The sequence below is a fragment of the Bos grunniens genome, chromosome 7, assembly GCF_055505025.1.
Source record: "Bos grunniens cultivar Pamir isolate PY7600 chromosome 7, Bosgru_T2T1.0, whole genome shotgun sequence".
Taxonomy (NCBI): Eukaryota; Metazoa; Chordata; class Mammalia; order Artiodactyla; family Bovidae; genus Bos; species Bos grunniens.
The window spans coordinates 81,434,305-81,453,457 of record NC_141171.1 but is presented as its reverse complement, the minus strand read 5'-3'; the positions used below and the strand labels follow the sequence as shown (position 1 = coordinate 81,453,457).

At 38.7% G+C, this 19,153-nt stretch overlaps 1 protein-coding gene and 2 long non-coding RNA genes across 44 annotated transcripts in view; 1 reads left to right on the top strand and 2 right to left on the bottom strand.

The window, feature by feature from the left end:
- SSBP2 (single stranded DNA binding protein 2) overlaps positions 1-4,368 on the top strand; it is a 311,630-nt gene extending 307,262 nt beyond the window's left edge. For all 37 annotated transcript variants that reach the window (XR_015168031.1, XR_015168030.1, XR_015168029.1 and 34 more), the window contains one exon: positions 3,769-4,368. Coding sequence is in view for 18 of the 37 variants with exons in the window: in XM_086412832.1 (XP_086268958.1) it covers positions 3,769-3,798 (30 nt within the window). In the remaining 19 variants the exon portion in view is untranslated. The remainder of the gene's footprint in view (positions 1-3,768) is intronic.
- The window catches only part of LOC147369883 (uncharacterized), a 192,638-nt gene that overhangs the window by 148,841 nt on the left and 24,644 nt on the right, over positions 1-19,153 (bottom strand). The window lies entirely within an intron of this gene.
- On the bottom strand, positions 12,465-13,594 carry LOC147369885 (uncharacterized). The gene is made up of 2 exons (XR_015168043.1): positions 13,419-13,594; positions 12,465-13,012 (listed from the first exon to the last, which is right to left on the bottom strand). It is a non-coding gene; the product is annotated as an uncharacterized LOC147369885 (long non-coding RNA).

The following is a 19,153-nucleotide window of genomic DNA, read 5'->3' as shown; positions in this document are numbered from 1 at the left end:
TGAAGAGTCAGACACAACTTAGTGACTGAACAACAACAAATTTCCTGTGCCCGTTTTGCCATATTCTAATGTTTTATACTTTTGATAAGACATTGATACCCATTTATCTTGTTTAGTTTTGCTCCTAAATGTCAAATACCAAAATATAATTGTTTGTCGAAGTCTGTGGATAGCTTGTGGCAGCACCTGTCATTCCTTGTCGTGGAGATTTGCATGGTTTCTCCTGATGAGTTGGGGGTAGATCCCCTCCCAGCACAGGGTCAGGGTGGGCTCCACTTCACAGATCCTTGTCTATGATTGTTTGGGGTTTGGGGCTTTATTTAACTTTGCTTTTTGCTGCCACTGTCAAGCTTAAAGGGGAAAACATTTTCTATCAGATTGAATCCCCTTTGTCTTTTCTAGCAGTCTCCCCTTTTATCAACCTACTCATTGTACTCCACCATGGAAAGTCAGTAACATGTCTAATTTAGCTTTTCTAGACTGAATGGAAATTTGAGGCTATTAAATGATTAACAAGTAGATTTTTTCTTGATTGGACCTGTGTTTAAAGAATTAACAATCCTCCTCTTAGGCTCTGGTGACCCGTTTTCAGGCCTAGTTGTCTACTTTTACTCAAGATCAATGTGGGGTTTTGGGTTTAAGCCATAGATAAACTCTGATGCCTTTCAGTCCAGACTTCTGCCAGCTGAACCACTGTCGCCCTGCACTCTTCCCTGGGAAATCCTGCTTTCTCCATATTAACAAATCCATCCATATCTAGTCCACACCTTATACCTCATTTCTGATTCCTACACCGCCTTAGTTCATCTGGAATTCACATCATCTGTTCTCTCTGCTCCCTTTTCAGAAGGTTCATGCCCTTCTTCTCAGGATCATCATTGTTCCTGGTTAAGCCCTTGCAGAATGGACCAAACCCTCTCACTTTATCTGGCTCTTTCCATGAGGCACAATCATTAGTACCACATTAAAAGGAATTCCCTTTTACCTTGGTCCTCAGTTCAGTTCAGTCGCTCAGTCATGTCTGACTTTTTGTGACTTGTGAACTACAGCACGCCAGACTTCCCTATCCATCACTAACTCCGGGAGTTTACCCAAACTCATGTCCATCGAGTTGGTGATGCCATCCAACCATCTTATCCTTTGTCATCCCCTTCTCCTCCCGCCTTCAATCTTGCCCAGCATCAGGGTCTTTTCAGATGAGTCAGTTCTTCGCATCAGGTGGCCAAAGTATTGGAGTTTCAGCTTCAGCATCAGTCCTTCCAATGAACACCCAGGACTGATCTCCTTTAGGATGGACTGGTTGGATCTCCTTGCAGTCCAAGGGACTCTCAAGAGTCTTCTCCAACACCATAGTTCAAAAGCATCGATTGATGTACTGGAGAAGGGCATGGCAAATCACTTCAGTATTTTTTGCCTTGAGAACCCCATGAACAGTATGAAAAGGCCCTGGTCCTCAGTTTTTTATAAAACATATAAAGTATTTAAGAGCTCATATTTACATCTAATCTGGAAACCCCCTTCATCCAGAGGCCATTCCATTTGTAGCAGATGCTTCTCCCATGGCAGATGATCTAGAATGTGTTGTCCAAGACAGAGGCCACCAGCTGCATTTAAATAAGTTGAAGTTAAATCATGTTAAAATGTTAGTTCCTAGCCACGTTTCCTGTGCTCAAGTTGCCACATGTGGCTGGTGGCTTTCGTGCTGGACACCACAGATTGTGGAACATGGCCACCACTGAAGTAAGTTCTGTTGGGCGGTGCTGCTCTGGAACTCTTCCATCACAGTCTGTTCCTCAAGAGTATGAGGGCACATCGCAGCACTGTTTACAGTAGCCCAGACATTTAGCAGCCTAAATGTTCATCGACAGAGGAATGGATAAAAGCAGATGTGGTACCTATAGACAATGGAATATTACTCGGCCATCAAAAAGAATGAAATAATGCCATTTGCAGCAACACGGATGGACCCAGAGATTTTCATGCTGAATGAAATCAGACAGAGAAGGAGAAATACCATATGACATCCCTTACACGTGGAATCGAAAAAGAAATGATACAAATGAACGTACTTACAAAACAGGAAGAGACTCGCAGACTTAGAGAACAAACTTATGGTAGCCAAGGGTGAAAGATGGAGGAAGGGATAGTTGGGGAGTTTAGGATGGACATGTACACACTGCTATATTTAATTTTTTCTTAATCTATGTGTTGTATTGAAGTATAGTTGACATAGTGTTTCAGGTGCCCAGCAAGGTGATTCAAATATACATGCACACGTATTTTTCAGGTTATTTTGCCTTATAAGTTATTACAAAATAGTGACTACTTTCCCTGTGCTATACAGTAAACCTTTGTTGCCTGTTGCATATCTTTTTTTTTTTTTAATTAGAAATGTAGCATCTGTTCATACTAAGTCAAACAAATGGAACCCAAATGTCAAATTTTTTAGTTAGGTAAAAATTCATGTTTTCTAAAATATATATTATACATACTATTTACATATATATATACAAAAGCTTTTCTACTATGCTTGATAAAGGCTTGAGAAAACATCAAACAAAAAAGTGATGGAGAAATTGGAAAACAAACTAAATGAAATGGGAGCACTGAATATGAAATAGAAAAAGTGAAACAAACCAGAGAAAAGTAAAAGATCATCATAGAGTCCAGGTGTTTTTAAACATGGCTGCTCGTTAGAGACACATCTGGAGTTTTGGAGAAAAAATAGTACCTGGGCCTTAAAGTAGATAACCAACAAGGACCTACATTATAGCACATGAAACTCTACTCACTTACGTGGCAGCCTGGAGAGGAGGGGAGTTTGGGGGAGAATGGATACATGTGTATGTGTGGCTGAGTCCCCTCACTCTCCCCCTGAAACTATCACAACACTTAATCAGCTATACCCCAGTACAAAATAAAAAGCTTTAAAAAAAGCTTTTTATGAGGGTGTATTGGCATAATTATCAGAGTAACTGCTCTATTTATCATTTATAAGACTATGTTTCCAAATTTCTGAAAGCCTCACCTCTACTAGTGGTCAGCCTCAAACTGACAAGTAGCACGTGGCAGCAGAGCCCCTACTTCCGCCCAGAAGTGCTTGTGGATTGAGACTGGAGTCAGAGTTTCAGGGAAGTTTATATGCTGAAGTATAAATCAGACTCTTTAAGTATTGATATTTTTTCAGTGCTCTAGTGAGGATTTCTTATGGCCAGCTAGAAGTTCAATTATTAATCCAGCATTTACTGAGCACATTTCTGTTTCTAATAAATACATAGTTTTAAGGGGTTTATATTCAAACCTCCCAAAACCCCTTTAAGACTGTCATTAAGCAGAATTAACAGGTGAGGAAACAAGCACCGAGAGGCTAGTAGCCTCCCATCTTAACCAAGCTAGCAGAAAATGAAGACTAGCCTGCCCCTCATACTTATTTCATATGGTTCGACCTTGGGCTAGATTTTTGCCCTAGTTGTTCCGAGGGCCCATAAAACCTGAATCTGGCTAGAAGAAAAAAAGCTAAGGGACCGGGTAATTATCAACCCTTTACGCTCAGAGAGAGGACAGGACTGGTTGCTTTCCAGAGGAAATAGTTATCATTTCAGGACAGTCAATTCTATATAATTTACTCTTTTCCTGCTTGCTAAATTTTTATGGTGTATTAAAAGCTTGTTCATAAAAAGCATTAAAATTCACAGTTACTATTGTTTACCAAGAGGGATGTCAGTGGCCTGTAGAAGTGTTGTTAAAATATGGATTCTTCTCTCCTAGTACTCCCCTAGCATGACAATGAGTGTGTGATCCATCACCAAGTCTCCTCATGGAAACCACAATGAGTCAGCCCTCCACAGAACTACTACGGAAGAAAATTATTCATCACAGTGTACAGTTAAACCGAGGAATCTCAGTCACACCAAACCAACCTTTTTATTTCCTGCTCTCTCCCCTATTTTGTGAAGAAAGCGGGTCCAAACGTGATTCGAACAACTGTACGGAGCGGCACATTAGAATTGCCCTCAACTGAACTGCAAATGATTATCTGTGTATGTATATGTGTGGGAAAGAGAATGTATTGTATGTGCGTATGTTATATGGACACATGCACATACATGCATTGACCCACAGGACATTGTAAAATACTATCACATGACATCTTAAGTAGAATGAGTAGGGACTTTTATTCCATCCTTTTTTTCACGTTTACATTTTAATTATTAAAAGTTGCTCCTGCCCCTCCCTGAACTATTTTGTGCTGTGTATATCACTGCTTTATATAAGTTATTTTTTAAGGTGAACTCAGATGTTATGGTTTTGTAAATGTCTGCAATCATGGATAGGAATAAAATCGCTTATTTGAGAGCTTTCATTAAATCGCGTGTGATGCAAGTTATCCTGTGAATGACAACGTGTACTAAGAAGTGTGTCTTCATCTTTATGTCAAATCAAACAATTTCTCAGTAACCTTCAGTGAGTATTTTTGTACTTTTTATGTAGGAAAAAAACTTCAAATCAACAGAAGCTTAGCTGGGGCCTAACACAGTATATTTCTGCAGTAACTGCTCTAGGTGGAATTCTTGATTTGGCTTAGATGATACAGAAAATCAGTAATTAGTCGCAGTTGCTTAAACCGTAGCAATAAAGTGCCAGGGGTCATCATATTTTTAGCAACACATTTTCTCTGTAACACGATAAAGCCCAGACGTAGTAACTATTTGCTTGAATTAGTCACTTGTCACCAGGAATGCTAGAGCTCAGTTTTTTAATAAGATACTAATGTGAAATGGTGCCTCATTTTTATTCAGACTTCTTGTGAACATTTTCACATAGACACTGCAGAGAGATACATTCAAATGATTGAGGCTTTTAGCACAAGGGAGAAGGAAAATTTTAATCACACTCCAGGGGTTCTGTGCCACTTCTCTACCCCTGTATCTTACTAGTGGCAGAATTGACGGTGTCCCTACTCGCTGGCAGCAAAGCAGGTGCTGTGTTCCCAGGATATAGGACTTTTATTAGAGGGAAATTATTGTAGTCATTGACATCAGTCATATGAATCTACTTCGTATAACTGTTCAGAAAACATTAGAAAAATTTAAACAAAACACTTCCCTTATGAAAACACATTGCTCTGTGGCCTTTTCCAGATCTTGTGTGTTTCCTGTGTTCCATCATACATGTAAACACCAAAGTTATAATAGAAAAGTGTGAAGACCAGCTTTAGACTCTGAAAGCTAAGATGCTGATCCTTCCTGTTAAAATTGTAAACAACTATATATCCAAACTCAAGAGATTTTGAAAAGCATTGTTTAATCTCAGGTAAGGGGCATCCATCTTTCTGGAGGCAAATGGTCTCTAACGTGACACTTTGGCATTATATTTACTCATCATTGATCCTAGATGACTGACTTCTCTCAAATCCACAAGGATTTATTCCTTCTGAAAATAAAGATTTTTGCCTGTGCATGACAGGGCTGCTAGGCAGAACTGTTAAAAGGGGAAAAGGAAGTTGAATTAAAATTTATGTTCCAGATTTAAACTAATCAAACTAGTTGCCATTAATCACACATTGTGCAGGGGCTAGGACTGCACACTGGAGAGCAGCTTCAGGCTCTCAAGCTGCAGACAGGCTTTCATGAAAAATTCAGACCACGAGGTCTTTAACTCAAGCCAGGGTAGCCTGGAGATGACACCTTGTACAGACACGTGAATTTTCCAAGGATAATTTTAATTTTCACTTTGTGATAGTTGTGTGAACACTGACGGTCTTGTGATAAGCTTAATCTTATAATGCTAGAATTTTGAAAACTTTTGTTGACTCTTTTCTCCATTGTTACTGATCTTGAATTTCTTTTATTTGCCTTCTAAGAAGGTATTGTTTCTTATTATCAAAGAATCGTGAGCATGATTTTACTTGCTCTCATTTTGGGGGTAATATTGGAATGTGGATGGCAATATGGGTCCCGTTATTTCTAGCCTATTTGGTTAAAAGGAAAAAAAAAGTAAAAACCAAGGTACAGCAATCAATTCAGCTTAAGTATTTTTTCTTGTCTTGGAACCCAGATTAAAAATAGCTAGTCCTTTAAGTTTCAGACAGTTGAAAATTTGAAGAAGCTGTATTCAAGAAAACCAGAAAATAAAGACACTTAATTCTAACATCAAATAATTTTCTCATCCACCAAATGGAAAACAGTATATCTGTATATTAATTTTGTTTAGGTGTTGAATCATTTAAACCTTATCCTTTTCTCTTTTCACCTCATGCATTTGTGTTGGTCTTTATGTATACTACCCTTTCCTGAGTTACTTTTAACATTTCATCTCACAGTAACATTAGCAATTCTTGCCTACATTGAACATATAAAATATACATGTGTAATATAAAAATAAATAGGTGAAAACATTAATTCTTATCACTCTGCTTTGCATTCTGCCTAACTCACCATAGTTGAAAATATATGTCAAGTTATTTCTAAGGTATGTATGTCTTTGATCAGCTGTCTTTCTTATAGCAAGATTGCACATGGGAACAGAGGCTGGAGCCACCATTGATCTGGTAACAACCCACGGCTGTGATGGGTGAATGTTAGTGCTTCTTCCCAAGTGTTGCAGTTTGGACTCAGTTTCTGATGAACAAGAATTACATAGCTGAGAATACGAGGTTAAGATTTCTCTGTGGCCAGAAAATTAATAAATCTGCTCCGTGAGTCATGGAAAGTGCCTACAACAATCATTTCTCTCCAGGAATAAAATAGTGAAAATGTCCATGTCTTTTTTTATGATTCTCTAAGCTCTCTGAACTCTATTGCATTTCATAGGCTCATTCAGTTAACATTCTTCCTGTGGTTTGAAAGAGCAAATGAAAATAAAGGAGTTCAGTTTGGGAAATGTGGAAGCCCTACATCTGTCCATGCCTTTTCTCTATCATTTCATTCTGAGAATATATAGCAAAGCATTTAGTACTGAGCCCTTGGCAAAAAGTTTTCCACAGTCCTTAATGCCATGAAGTCTTGACTGGCCTTTTTCTTCATGCCCCGCCTCCCAATCTCGCATCCTCCAGTAGAAATAAAAAGTAAACATTTTTACCTTCTCAGCCCTTGCAGTTTTCTTCATACAGTATACAGTTTTCCCAGGGGGAAAAAATTGCAGTTTCCACGTTTAGATTGTCACTGTTAATTGTGTCAGTGAACCATACCTTGAGAAATACTGGAAAGGTGAACCGCTACCAACACACTTCCATTTGGCATATTAAACTTGTGTGTGTGTGTGTACATGTGTGTTGGGGGTAGCAATGTGAAGTTTGCTCACAAAACACTTCCATTATGACTTGGATTGTGCTATAGCCCAACTGGTAACTATTAATTCCTTCCTCTGATTGTGTTTTATTTCAATGGTAAAAATTAGCTGATTTAAGTCATTTGGGATGGACAGAGTAATGGAAACTATAGACAGATGGCCTCGCCTGCTTCACATCCTGTGCTAGCTTGTCCACATTAGGCTTTCTTACGAAGGCACTGCATCTAAAGGTAAGAGCGTAAGGGACCGCCTAAATCCTCGGTCACTTCACTGCCATGAATTGTGCAATAATTACAGTCTTTCGATGTAGACATTTGTTTACATTTGTTTAGAAGAAATTGAATTGACATTCATCTGTTTCACCACAAATGTCAACTTTACCCATGGACTGTAATTCAGATTGAAAGGAAGGACCTACAGATGAAAACACCTGAGACCTCTTAATTACTTTCCTGAACTTTGTGCTAAAGAGAAATTCTCAATTGAGTAAGTCTCCTAAGGAGTATTTCCTCTAAGTTCCCCATGTTAACTTAGTGTAATGGTCTTCCTGAATAGAAGAAAAATAATTTCTATAAGTAGTTTAATGTAAATACTTTTGCTGTCTACAACCTTAAATATGTAGACAAATATATAGATACTGTAAAGTTTCAAGTGGGATTAAGTCTTTTCATGTATAGAATTACAGTTTATCTTCCACCACCACCCCTTGTGGATTTACTGTCTTCAGGACTGGACTCACTCCAACTATCTCAGTCATTGAAATGTAATATTTTCCTGGAAATATTTGGCATTTCCATTTTTTAAGTAAGATGTGCAATTAGCATGACAAAGGCAAGTATTAATATTCCTAGAAAAAATATTTATTCCCAGAACTTATTTGCAGTTAACATTAAAACTTTATCCCACTTTCTCTTTTGTGTGTGCCAAATGACCTCAGTATATTGCCCAGAAAATGAAATTTGGATTCTTCATAGTGTTCTCAGAACACAAGACAATGTGTTATTATCTAAATTACCATCATGTCCTGACAGGTAAATGCAATTAATCATCTACTTATTAGAAAACAATTCAAATAACCTTTCCAGTTTACATAATTTGAAAGTAAATCCACTTCAACCTTAGCAACACCTTAGAAATGCTTTTAATATAAACAACAGGTTCAAATATGTATGTGACTTTCTGTTGTATTTCAGAATAATTATCCATGCATTGAAACAATTAAAAAAACTTAGCAGAAATTATATGTTATAATGAATAAAGAACATGATGTTGTTTCAAACATGAATGGACAAGTCTTTACAAAGAAGATTCTTGTATAGCCATCAGCTTATTGTATTGTTTAACTGTGATTTTAAGAATTGAAGATGTTTTCTTACTACATGTATTTAAATGTTACTTACAATGTCTTCCTGGAAAAACAATTATTTGTAAGGTTTTTATAAATGCACAATTAACGTATAAATATAGTTGGAATCTGGGATGACTCTTCGTAATCTACTATTTTTCATTCCACCATGGCCACCAGCTACCTGATACATTTTGTAAATTTAGCATCTTCCTGTGTGCACACATGTGCATTATTACATTTTCAAATGGATTTATCTCTGTTTGTGTAAAAATATCTGAGCTATTCATGTAGTGGGAAAGGTTGCCATAAAGCTGTACATAAATATCCATTAATTTCACACATTTTCACATTTAATGTTAAAAATGCACTATTTCATTTGCAGTTTCTACCTTTTCATTGCTAGACTAACTTTATTACTTATTGAAAAAGTAAAGGAAATTGTTCATATAAAACTAGCAGAAATGCTTTCTGAATGATAAGAATTGTAACTAATGTGGACATCTGTGTCTCTAATTGAATTAGACGTTCTGCTTTATGTAAAACCAGCAGTCTTGTATCAGAGAATTTATTTATATGCATTTAAATAGGTTATGATGAGTGTCTAGCTTTTTATAGTCAGATAACTAAACTTTGACTACCACAAAGTAAGTAATATTATTAGCAAAATTAATGGATAAAAGTTCAGTATTTTATTCCAAGTAGGATTACACATAATGCAGAAATCTGAAGTTATTATGCACATAATTCATGTAACATTATGCTTCTTCTCAAGTACATTCATCTTTCTAATGAATTACACAGATTGTCACCTCAGTTCACCATGAGCATTTATTTACCCACATAAAAATTCTGAAGTAGGTTCTGTGCACAGCTCTATAGATAAGAATATAGAAGGAGGATGGTCTATAATTGAGGTTAAAAATAATTCATCCTAGGTATCAGTGGAAATATATAAATTATTTTTTCAATAAATTCTTAAAAATACTGTTTCTGTAGTATTTAAGAGGATTTAATGTTAATGATTTCTAGAGCATTATGGTTTTGATCCAAATGGGGTCTTCTAGTTCAGAGATGCCACAGATTTGTGCATAGTGTTTAGAGAGGGGAAAACTGTAAATCCCATTGGTCAGACTCCTTACTGAGCTAGAGGTTACCTCAAGTAACTTATTAAAATGACAGTTTTGGCAAGATGTCTGGATTTCTGGCTGATGGAAGGTAGGTAGCAAGGCAAGAGAAGAGTCCCTGAATTTAAAACAGCTAGCATCCTATAACACAGAACTTTCTCAGAAGGTGTTAAACTATTTCTGATTCTATGAAAGTGGTATTAACGGCAGTAGCATCATGTAGGTTCCGAACAAGAGTAACATAGATAAACAAAAGTCGGTAGAATTAGTTTAATTCCTCCTCAGCTCCTTCTGGTGAGTGAGATAACAGTAAAAGAGTGGGAAAGGAAGGGTGAGGGGCCGGACACACACCCAGTCCCACACAGTAAGACTCTTCGAGTGTTCCCATAGCTCAGTGTATCCCTCAAGGCAAAATAAACCCTGTACATAGAAAGGCATAAAAATTAAAAAGAAATTATACAAGTTTTATTCCCTACAAAACCTGTCTGATGAAAAATATGGTAGTGCTTTTTAGAAAGCCTCAAGTCAATAGACATTACACATACAAGTGTTATCTGTCTCATTCAGTTTGCAAAGTTTCCTTTGAAGTCTGTGGGGCTCAGCTTGGCTACAGTTGCATTTCTCTTTGCATTTCTCAAATTTTCCTCACGTGATTGTATCTTTGCATCTTACAGCACATAATTCTTGATGGTAATAGGAAGGAAGCTCTTGATATCTACTCATGTCACATGGAAAACTTTGCTTTTAAGTGTGCTCACAATATAATCTTGGTTATCACATATAAAAAACAAAAATTTGAATACAATTTGTAAAAGAATTCAGTGTTTCTTGGTTTTGTAAATATTGTTTCAGGGAAAGAAATAGTTTAAGAATTGAAAAGTCAAAAGTATTCTCTTGACAGTCTTATTGGTGCTCACTGTTTCATCATCAAGTTAGTATCATTCACTTATGACTGAAGGGATGTTACACGTATTTAACAGTCTCAAAATTGTTTTAATAGAACACATGTAAATCATGGAAAGTAATATTCATTTTAATTTTGAGAACTCAGCATGGTATTTTAACAAGCAGTTACTAGCCAAATGTCATATATTTAATTTCTCTTTGAGAAGTATTACCTAGGTACAGTTTTTGTTCAGTTGAAAAACCTCCAGAGAACTGAATTTATACACATTGAAAAAGACAATACAGTGAACACATAACAAAGATAATAAGCCAGGTATGAAAGTGTTGCATGAAAATAGAGCACCAGCAACTGCAAGAGACACATCTCACCAGAGAAGTTCTCAAACTAATACCCAATTCAGAATTGAAATGCTCAGTGTAAAAGTTAATAAGAAATTGATTGACCCCGATAACCAAATCAAAACCAACACAGGAGCCATATCTAGTTGACCATAGGTGGATTAATAAGACCACTATCAGTATTTCTAAGATAATTATCTCCACAAAAATCAGACCATAACCAAATTCTCCATATTGAGACATCAGTGTTTAAAATTCAGTCCACTTAAGCAAAAATTCCTTTTGAAATAGGCAACACAGTCTTCTCAGTTTCTTCCCAAGGAGGAGTAATGCCGAAAGATTTCCGGTTGTAAAACTACATGGTCCAGTGAAGCTCAGTTTAGACTGTAAAGCATTTGAAGTTCAAATCTCTACAGAATGTGTGTGCTACAAGTATTTCTAAAATGAACCTTATAAATCATCTCAGAGGGGCAGTGATCTGGGGTGAGTAGAAGTCTGGCAAACTGTCCCTGGTTACTCCTCAGATGACTTAAAACCTTGTCTAATGAGGCGTCCACTACTGTATTTTCAAAGTTTAGAAAGATTTGCCTAGTGTTTCTGTGTACAAGTTACTGAACTGTGCATCTGCAAAAATGAATAACTAATATCAACCTTTTTCCCTTCACATATCCAGAAACAATTTTGTTGTTTTGCTCTGGCAGTCAGCACTTTGGAAAACATGAAATGTAGATTGCGAAAGTGTCTGTTTCAGATTACTTCAACCTTCATTTGAAGCCTGTTTAAAATAAAATCTCTTTCTGGTTCACTTGGCAGTATTATTTCTCAAGTTTGCCATGACATGAGTTCTTGCACTGGGTCTCAAAAATTGAGGTCCCCACTTGTGCATTAACGAGGCACTGGAAATGTACAGTCCTATCTTGCTGAAGAGGAGTTTTGGAGCAGACAGATCATTCAATCACATATATTTTCCATTTGAGTTGCACAAATTGATGTTCTTACTAATAAGTAGGAAATTGGCATTTACCAAAATCACTTAACTGCCACATAAACTTCAGAAGTAAATGCGTACAAGTTCCCTAACCTATTGTGGTGAATTTCTTCCCACTAAAGACAAAAGTTTATGCTATAGGCTTTATATTACAGATTGCTTTGTGGTGGATGTTGATTCTGCTTGCCAAAAATAAGCGTTACGACTCCAACTGTTTTCAGATAGAAATGCCAACAATTAAAGCACTTCAAATCTATTTCTGGCATAAAAACACATACACAAAAGAAAGGACTCAACCAAAAGAACTGTGAAAAATACCTAAGTAATTTGGGACTTGGAGAGAGTCCCAAATATATGTGCTAACAGTAATTTATTAACATATTTCAACTTTCAAACTCTATGGAGGTAAATGCTTATTTTACAAATAGAATTTCTATTTTGCCATTTGATTAAAAGTTGAAAATCAACATAAATATTCAGAATGTGTTTATTAGAGTTCAAGACATTTCTTAGTTACTTGGCCGTGAATTTTTGTTTTGGGTGATTATGTTAAAAGAATATATTGAAAAAATTTGGACTTAATTATAAGAAATCAGAGGTCTGAGAGGTTCAGATCTAGATGGCAGAGTATAAGGATGTGAAGCACACCTCCCCTGATGAACACATCAAAGATAATCTACATGTGGGACAGTTTTCACTGCAAACTGGCGGAAGGACTCCTGTACACCAAAGCTCTAAGAAAGATACACAGGTAATCAGGTAGGAAGAGAAGGAAAGCAACAGCATTGGAACCTGTGCCACTGGGCGGGGACTCAGAGGAAAAGGGGGAATATGTGGGGAAGTGGGGAACCTACTCTGGGGAATGAATGGTTGGAGCCACAGATCGGGCCCTTTGGTGCTGGGGTCCTACTTGGAGGAGACAGGTCCCCTCAGCCAGCTGGAGGACTGCCAGGACTAACAGAAGAGCCGTGGAAAGCTGAACTCTCCTGGTAAGGTGCGCACATCCACTGCCGGTTCCTGAAGCAGGACAGAGAGAGGTTCGATGTGGTCACTGCTGGGTCTCCTGCAGCCACCTTGCTGCACCGGCCATCCTGAGCCAAGCCAACGCTCCAGCCCCCCTCACATCCCTCCCCAGCACATCACAGGATCTGGAGGAGCCATGACCAGGGGAGAGACGTGACCCGGCCCTCGGGTGGAGCCTGGGTGGGAGGGCAGTGCCCGTTGTTAGTGATCTCACAAGCAGCACATCAGAAGGCGTCAGAGATCAGAGATCTCTGACGGTGGCCACTCCACCACCACTCATCCCCCAATACATGCCAAGAGTCGACATGGGCCCTGCCCGTCCTCTGGAGCAATTCTACACAGGGAAGGGGCAGTGGGGGCTGGGGGCAGTGACTGGCGGGGAGGGACAAAGGGGACTTACATGGAGGCTGCATCTAAGCAGAGTGAAGGTAACAACTGTGAGCCTGTAAAGGCAGCACACGGGAGGTAAGTCAGGCCTCCGCCAGCAGAGGGTGTATAGTGAGAACCTGCACAGGCCCCACCTGCTCCAGCACTCCCCGCCCCCCACCCTCCCCTCCCCGGGCAAGGGTCACAATGAGGGGGAGGGGACGGAACCCCAGCTCAGACCCAGCTCTGGGACTCCTGACAGCCCCCAGGGCCTCGGGGCAGTGACAGCCGCCGAGCCAAGGGGAAGTCACGCCCAGCACCACTCTAGCCACTCCATCTCTAGCCCCACCACCCACTGAGGCCATAGCTACAGCAGACCCTGAAGAAAGATGTGACTTACATCCCTGTCTGATCTAGCTCATCCAGCAAAGGTACTGGGCACACCAGTTCTTATGCTCCCACATAAGAACACCCCTTCAAGACCACAGTAGCTAACTTTCACCTAAACTCACAGAGGCAGAGAAGCAAAAATCCAGAGGAACTACTCTCAATTGAAACACAGCAAGAGAAACCCTCTCAAAACAATGAAACAGAAATAAACAATTTACCAACTAAAGAACACAAAGCATCAGTAATATTTGGGTAATATGAACTGAGTTAGAGGAAAGAACTGATGCACACAGTGAACACTTTAACAAAGTACAGGAAAATAAATACTTGATCAGAAATGAAGAATTCAACAGCTGAAATAAAAAACACACTAAAAGAAATGAGCAGCAGATTGACACAGAAGAACGCATAAGTGACCTGGAAACAGAACAGTGGAAATCACCCCACCAGAATATCTTAAAAAAAAAAAAAAAAAAATTTTTTTTTAAGTGAAAACAATTTAAGAGCTCTCTGGTATAATGTTAAGCATACCAACATTCACATCGTAAGGGTCCCAGAGAAGACAGATATAGGAATCAAAAATGTATTTGAGGAAATTATGACTAAAAAGTTCCCCCAAATCAAGAAGGAAACAGATATCCGGGTACAGGAATCACAGAGGGTCCCAAAAAAGATGAACTCAGACCTACATCAAGACATAACAGAATCAAAATAGCAAAAGAGACAAAGTTATAAAGGCAGCAAGAGAGAAAACAAGAGTTGGATACAAGGGAATCCCCACAAGGCTGGCTGCTGGTTTTTCTGCAGAAACTGTAGGCCAGAAGGGAGTGGCATGATACCTTCAAAGTTCTGAAAAAGAAAACTGTAACCTAGATCACTAAACCCAGCAAGATTATCATTTACAATAGAATGAGAGATGAGGCACTTCTCAGATAAGGAAAGACTAAAAGAGTTGATCAACATTAACTGCTGCTAAGTCACTTCAGTCGTGTCCGACTCTGTGTGACCCCATAGATGGCAGCCCACCAGGCTCCCCTGTCCCTGGGATTCTCCAGGCAAGAACACTGGAGTGGGTTAAAAGAAAAGTCACAGGATCTTATCTAAGAGGAAAAGAGGCAAGTATCTACGGGAAAAGGAAATTTCCTTGAGGAAAGGCAAATATACTATAAGGACTGAGGATCAACCACTTAACCATGAAGATTAAAAGACAAAAAAGTATAAAATCAACTACAACTAAATAAAACTTACAGCAAAGCAAACCACTGAAAAAAAAAAAGTCAGCCTATCAATGGGGAGAAATTATTTGCAAATGTGACTAACAAGTAAATTCCAAAATATATGAACAGCTCATACAATTCAACATTGAAACAACCCAACTTAAAATTGGGCAGAAGACCTGAATTGATGTTTTTTTCCGAAGAAGACAGAGAGATAGCCAACAGGCACATGAGAAGATGCTCAACATCGCCAATCAGAGGCATGTAAATAAATCGAAAGGATAATGAGATAGAACCTCACACCTGTCAGAATGCTTCCCATCAAAAAATCTACAATAATATTGGCAAGGACGTGGAGAAAAGGAAACGCTCATACACCGTTGGTGGGAATGTAGATAGTGTAGTCACTGTGGGAAATTGTATGGATGTTTCTCAAACTAAAATAAAACTACCATATGATGTAGCAGTTCTACTCCTGGTATATATCCAGAAAAGATGAAAAAACTAGTTTGAAAAGATACACGCACCCTAGTGTTCGAAGCAGCACTACTTCCAGTCGCCACGATACGGAAGCGACACGAGGAAGTGCCCATCAAGAGACAAATGGAGAAAGAAGAGACGGAATATACATACGATGTTGTACTGTTGTTTAGTCACTAAATCATGTCCATGACTGTAGCCAGCCAGGCTCCTTTGCCCATGGGCGTTCCCAAGCAAAAATATTAGAGTGGATTGCCATTTCCTCCTCCAGAGGATCTTCCCGACCCAGAGACTGAACCGATATCTCCTGAACTGGCAGGCAGATTCTCTACCACTGAGTGACCCAGGAAGCCACCACAACGTCGTATTATTGAAACATAAAAATGAATGAAATTCTGCCGTTTGTCATAATGGAAATGAACCTACAGATTATGCTTAGTGAAATGTTAAGACAGAGGAAGACAGATAGTACATGATATCACTTATATACTGAATCTAAAAAATACTACTAATGGATGTACATAGCAAACCAGAAATACAGATACAGAAAAGAAACCAGTGACTCCCAGTAGGGTGGGAAAAGGAGCACGTTAGGGGACATGGGATCAAGAGATACAAACTGCTGTGTATACAATAGAGAAGCAAGAAGGATGTGTTGTACAGCACAGGGAAACACAGCCATTATCTTGTAATAACTTTTAATGGAGCATAATCTGTAAAAGCACCGGGTCACTATGTGGGACATCTGAAACTAATATAATATTGTAAGTCAAGTATATTTCAGTAAGAAGAAATTAGAGATCGAAAAGAACTGGGTTTTTAAGATGTTTGTATATAGAACTGTTTCAACCGGAAAGCATAATCTGCACATTTCTAAGAAGCAAACAGAATTAGATTAGTTTCCCATTAGTTAAACTTTATCATCCTAAGACATTTAGCCAACATACAGAGATGAGAAGTTGGCTGTGTGAAGTTCACTTTGACCTTTACATTCCAGCAGAGATGAGACCAGAGGAATCTTGCTGCAAACAACCAAGAAACATATGTGCAAGGTTGGCTCCTCTGTCTTCCTTTGAGGTAATTCCATCCATCTATGCACCCTGAGCACACTCCTTTTCCTGTAGTTAGAATTTGACAGATTCTGCCTTCATTACAAAAACGTGATTTTTCAAGTCACGTTTAAGGCAAAGAGGATGAATTAAGATGAGGGTAGGTATGAGGGTTTCCCTGGTGGCTCAGTGGTAAAGAATCTGCCTGCCAATGAAAGAGACATGGGTTCAATCCCTGGAACAGGAAGATTCCACATGCTAAGGAGCAACTAAGCCTGAGAGCCACAACTGTTGAGCCCATGTGCAACAATCACTGAAGCCTGAGTGCCCAGAGCCTGTGCTGTGTAACAAGAGGAGCCACCACAATACAAAGCCCTCACACAGCATCTAGAGAGTAGGTCCACTCACTGAAACTAGACAAAAGCCCTCCCAGCAGTGAGGACTCAGCATACCCTAAAACAAAATAAACAAAATGATTTTTAAAAGATAGGGGTATGAGAATGGAAACTTCAAGAAGGGGACTTTTTAAAAATCTATTTTCCTTTCATTAATAGAAGAGTACATAGAAAGGAACAGGTCAATGAAGAAATTAGTTATCCAAGCAAGGAGCCTCTTGATGAAGATGAAGAGGAGAATGAAAAGCCTGGCTTAAAATTCAACATTCAGAAAACTAAGATCATAGTATCTGGTCCCATCACTTCATGGCAAACAGATGGGGAAACAATGGAAACAGTGCAAGACTTTATTCTCTTGGGCTCCAAAATCACTGCAGATGGTGACTGCAGTCATGAAATTAAAAGACACTTGCTCCTTGGAAGAAAAGCTATTGACAAACCTAGACAGCGTTTTAAAAAGCAGAGACATTACTTTGCCAACAAAGGTCCATCTAGTCAAAGCTATGTTTTTTCCCAGTAGTCATATATGGATATGAGAGTTGGACCATAAAGAAAGCTGAGCACTGAATAACTGATGCTTTTGAACTGTGGTGTTGGAGAAGACTCTTCAGAGTCCCTTGGACTGCAAGGAGATACAACCAGTCCATCCTAAAGGAAATCAGTCCTAAATATTCATTGGAAGGACTGATGCTAAAGCTCCAATACTTGGGCCACCTGATGCAAAGAACTGACTCATTAGAAATGATCCTGATGCTGGGAAAGACTGAAGGCAGGGGAAGAAGGGGACGACAGAGTATGAGATGGTTGGATGCCATCACCAATTCAATGGACATGAGTTTGAGCAAGCTCTGGGAGTTGGTGACGGACTGGGAAGCCTAGCATGCTAGAGTCCATGGGGTCACAAAGAGTTGGAACCAACTGAGCAACTGAACTGAAGCATGCATTATCATGATCAAATGAAATCTAACTTGTTTAATCAGAAATTCCTACAACTTTTGTAAGTAGAATTACATTAAATCATGTCTATATGTCTTTCTCATTTGGGGGTTCTGTTATCTCTAGTACCTACAATTAGTCCTTGTAATTAAGGTATATGTAGAATTATTTTAAAAATTAATGTACCTTCATAAATAGTTATTAGTGTAAAAAGGATTAATGTGGTTCTTGAAACAGCTACTTTATTCCTTAAGGAATAACTGGCACTGGTAAGAAAAGATTCCAATCTTTTCTGAAACATTATTAAGACAAAAAAAAGACTCCAGGAAAACATAACTAACTAAAAGCCAAGCTGATACAAATCTTATACTACTGTGGCAAGTGATAATGGCACCTCACAATCACTGCAATCTTTCCTGTAATGAATGATTACAATTTGATTAAAGAATTCCATTTCTCCATTAAGCAATCTTTCAAGATGTTTTGCTTTGGGGCTAACTACTCTCCTTGCCTCTACCACAAGACCCATTGTTTACATTCAAGCCCATCATTTATATTCAGTTAACAGTAGTCTTCCTCGACCTCTTCCTACTTGTATCCCTCCCCATGGGTCCCTCCAGTCCTGTTACAGGAGCAATGTTAATAAACACATACCACCGAATCTGCAACAGGTGGTTCCTTAGTCAATATAGCACCCACTAACAGCCTGCTCAGAACGAGGCCCCACTGCCTGCCTCCCTTGTACCAGTCCCCCAATCTCCGTCAGTTCCCACGGAGACCCACGGAACTTTTAGCTGCTTTAAGTTTTACCCCCAACTTCTTTAGTTTGCATTGCATCCTTTTGGTGTTTGTTTTTCAGGGTGTTTTTCCCCCTTTTATTTTATTTCATATCAGGTAGGCAAATGATCCTTGAAAACCCTGAGTTCACTCTGGGTTTTTTATTCCACATCTTGTAGCACTGAGACAAATATCTACTAATATCTTATTAATATTTGATTGAATATTTTAAGTGTTTAGTTTTCTTCCCAATGTTTTCAAACAATGAGGGAGAGGAGGGGAGGGTGAGAGTACGCCCTTTCCTCTTTCATTATCGATTCTCTACATGGATGAAATGTGAACTCCTTGCTTTATAACAAGCCACCTCCACCTCTTCAACAGTTCCTCAGTGTGGTTAAACATATTTAGGCTTCTAAGACTTCTAAAAATCTATAAATAATTTAAATATTATAGATGCATGCTCATTTCATCTATGAATTTCTGCAAACCTAATTCATTAAAACATAACAATGCAGTGTTTGTCAT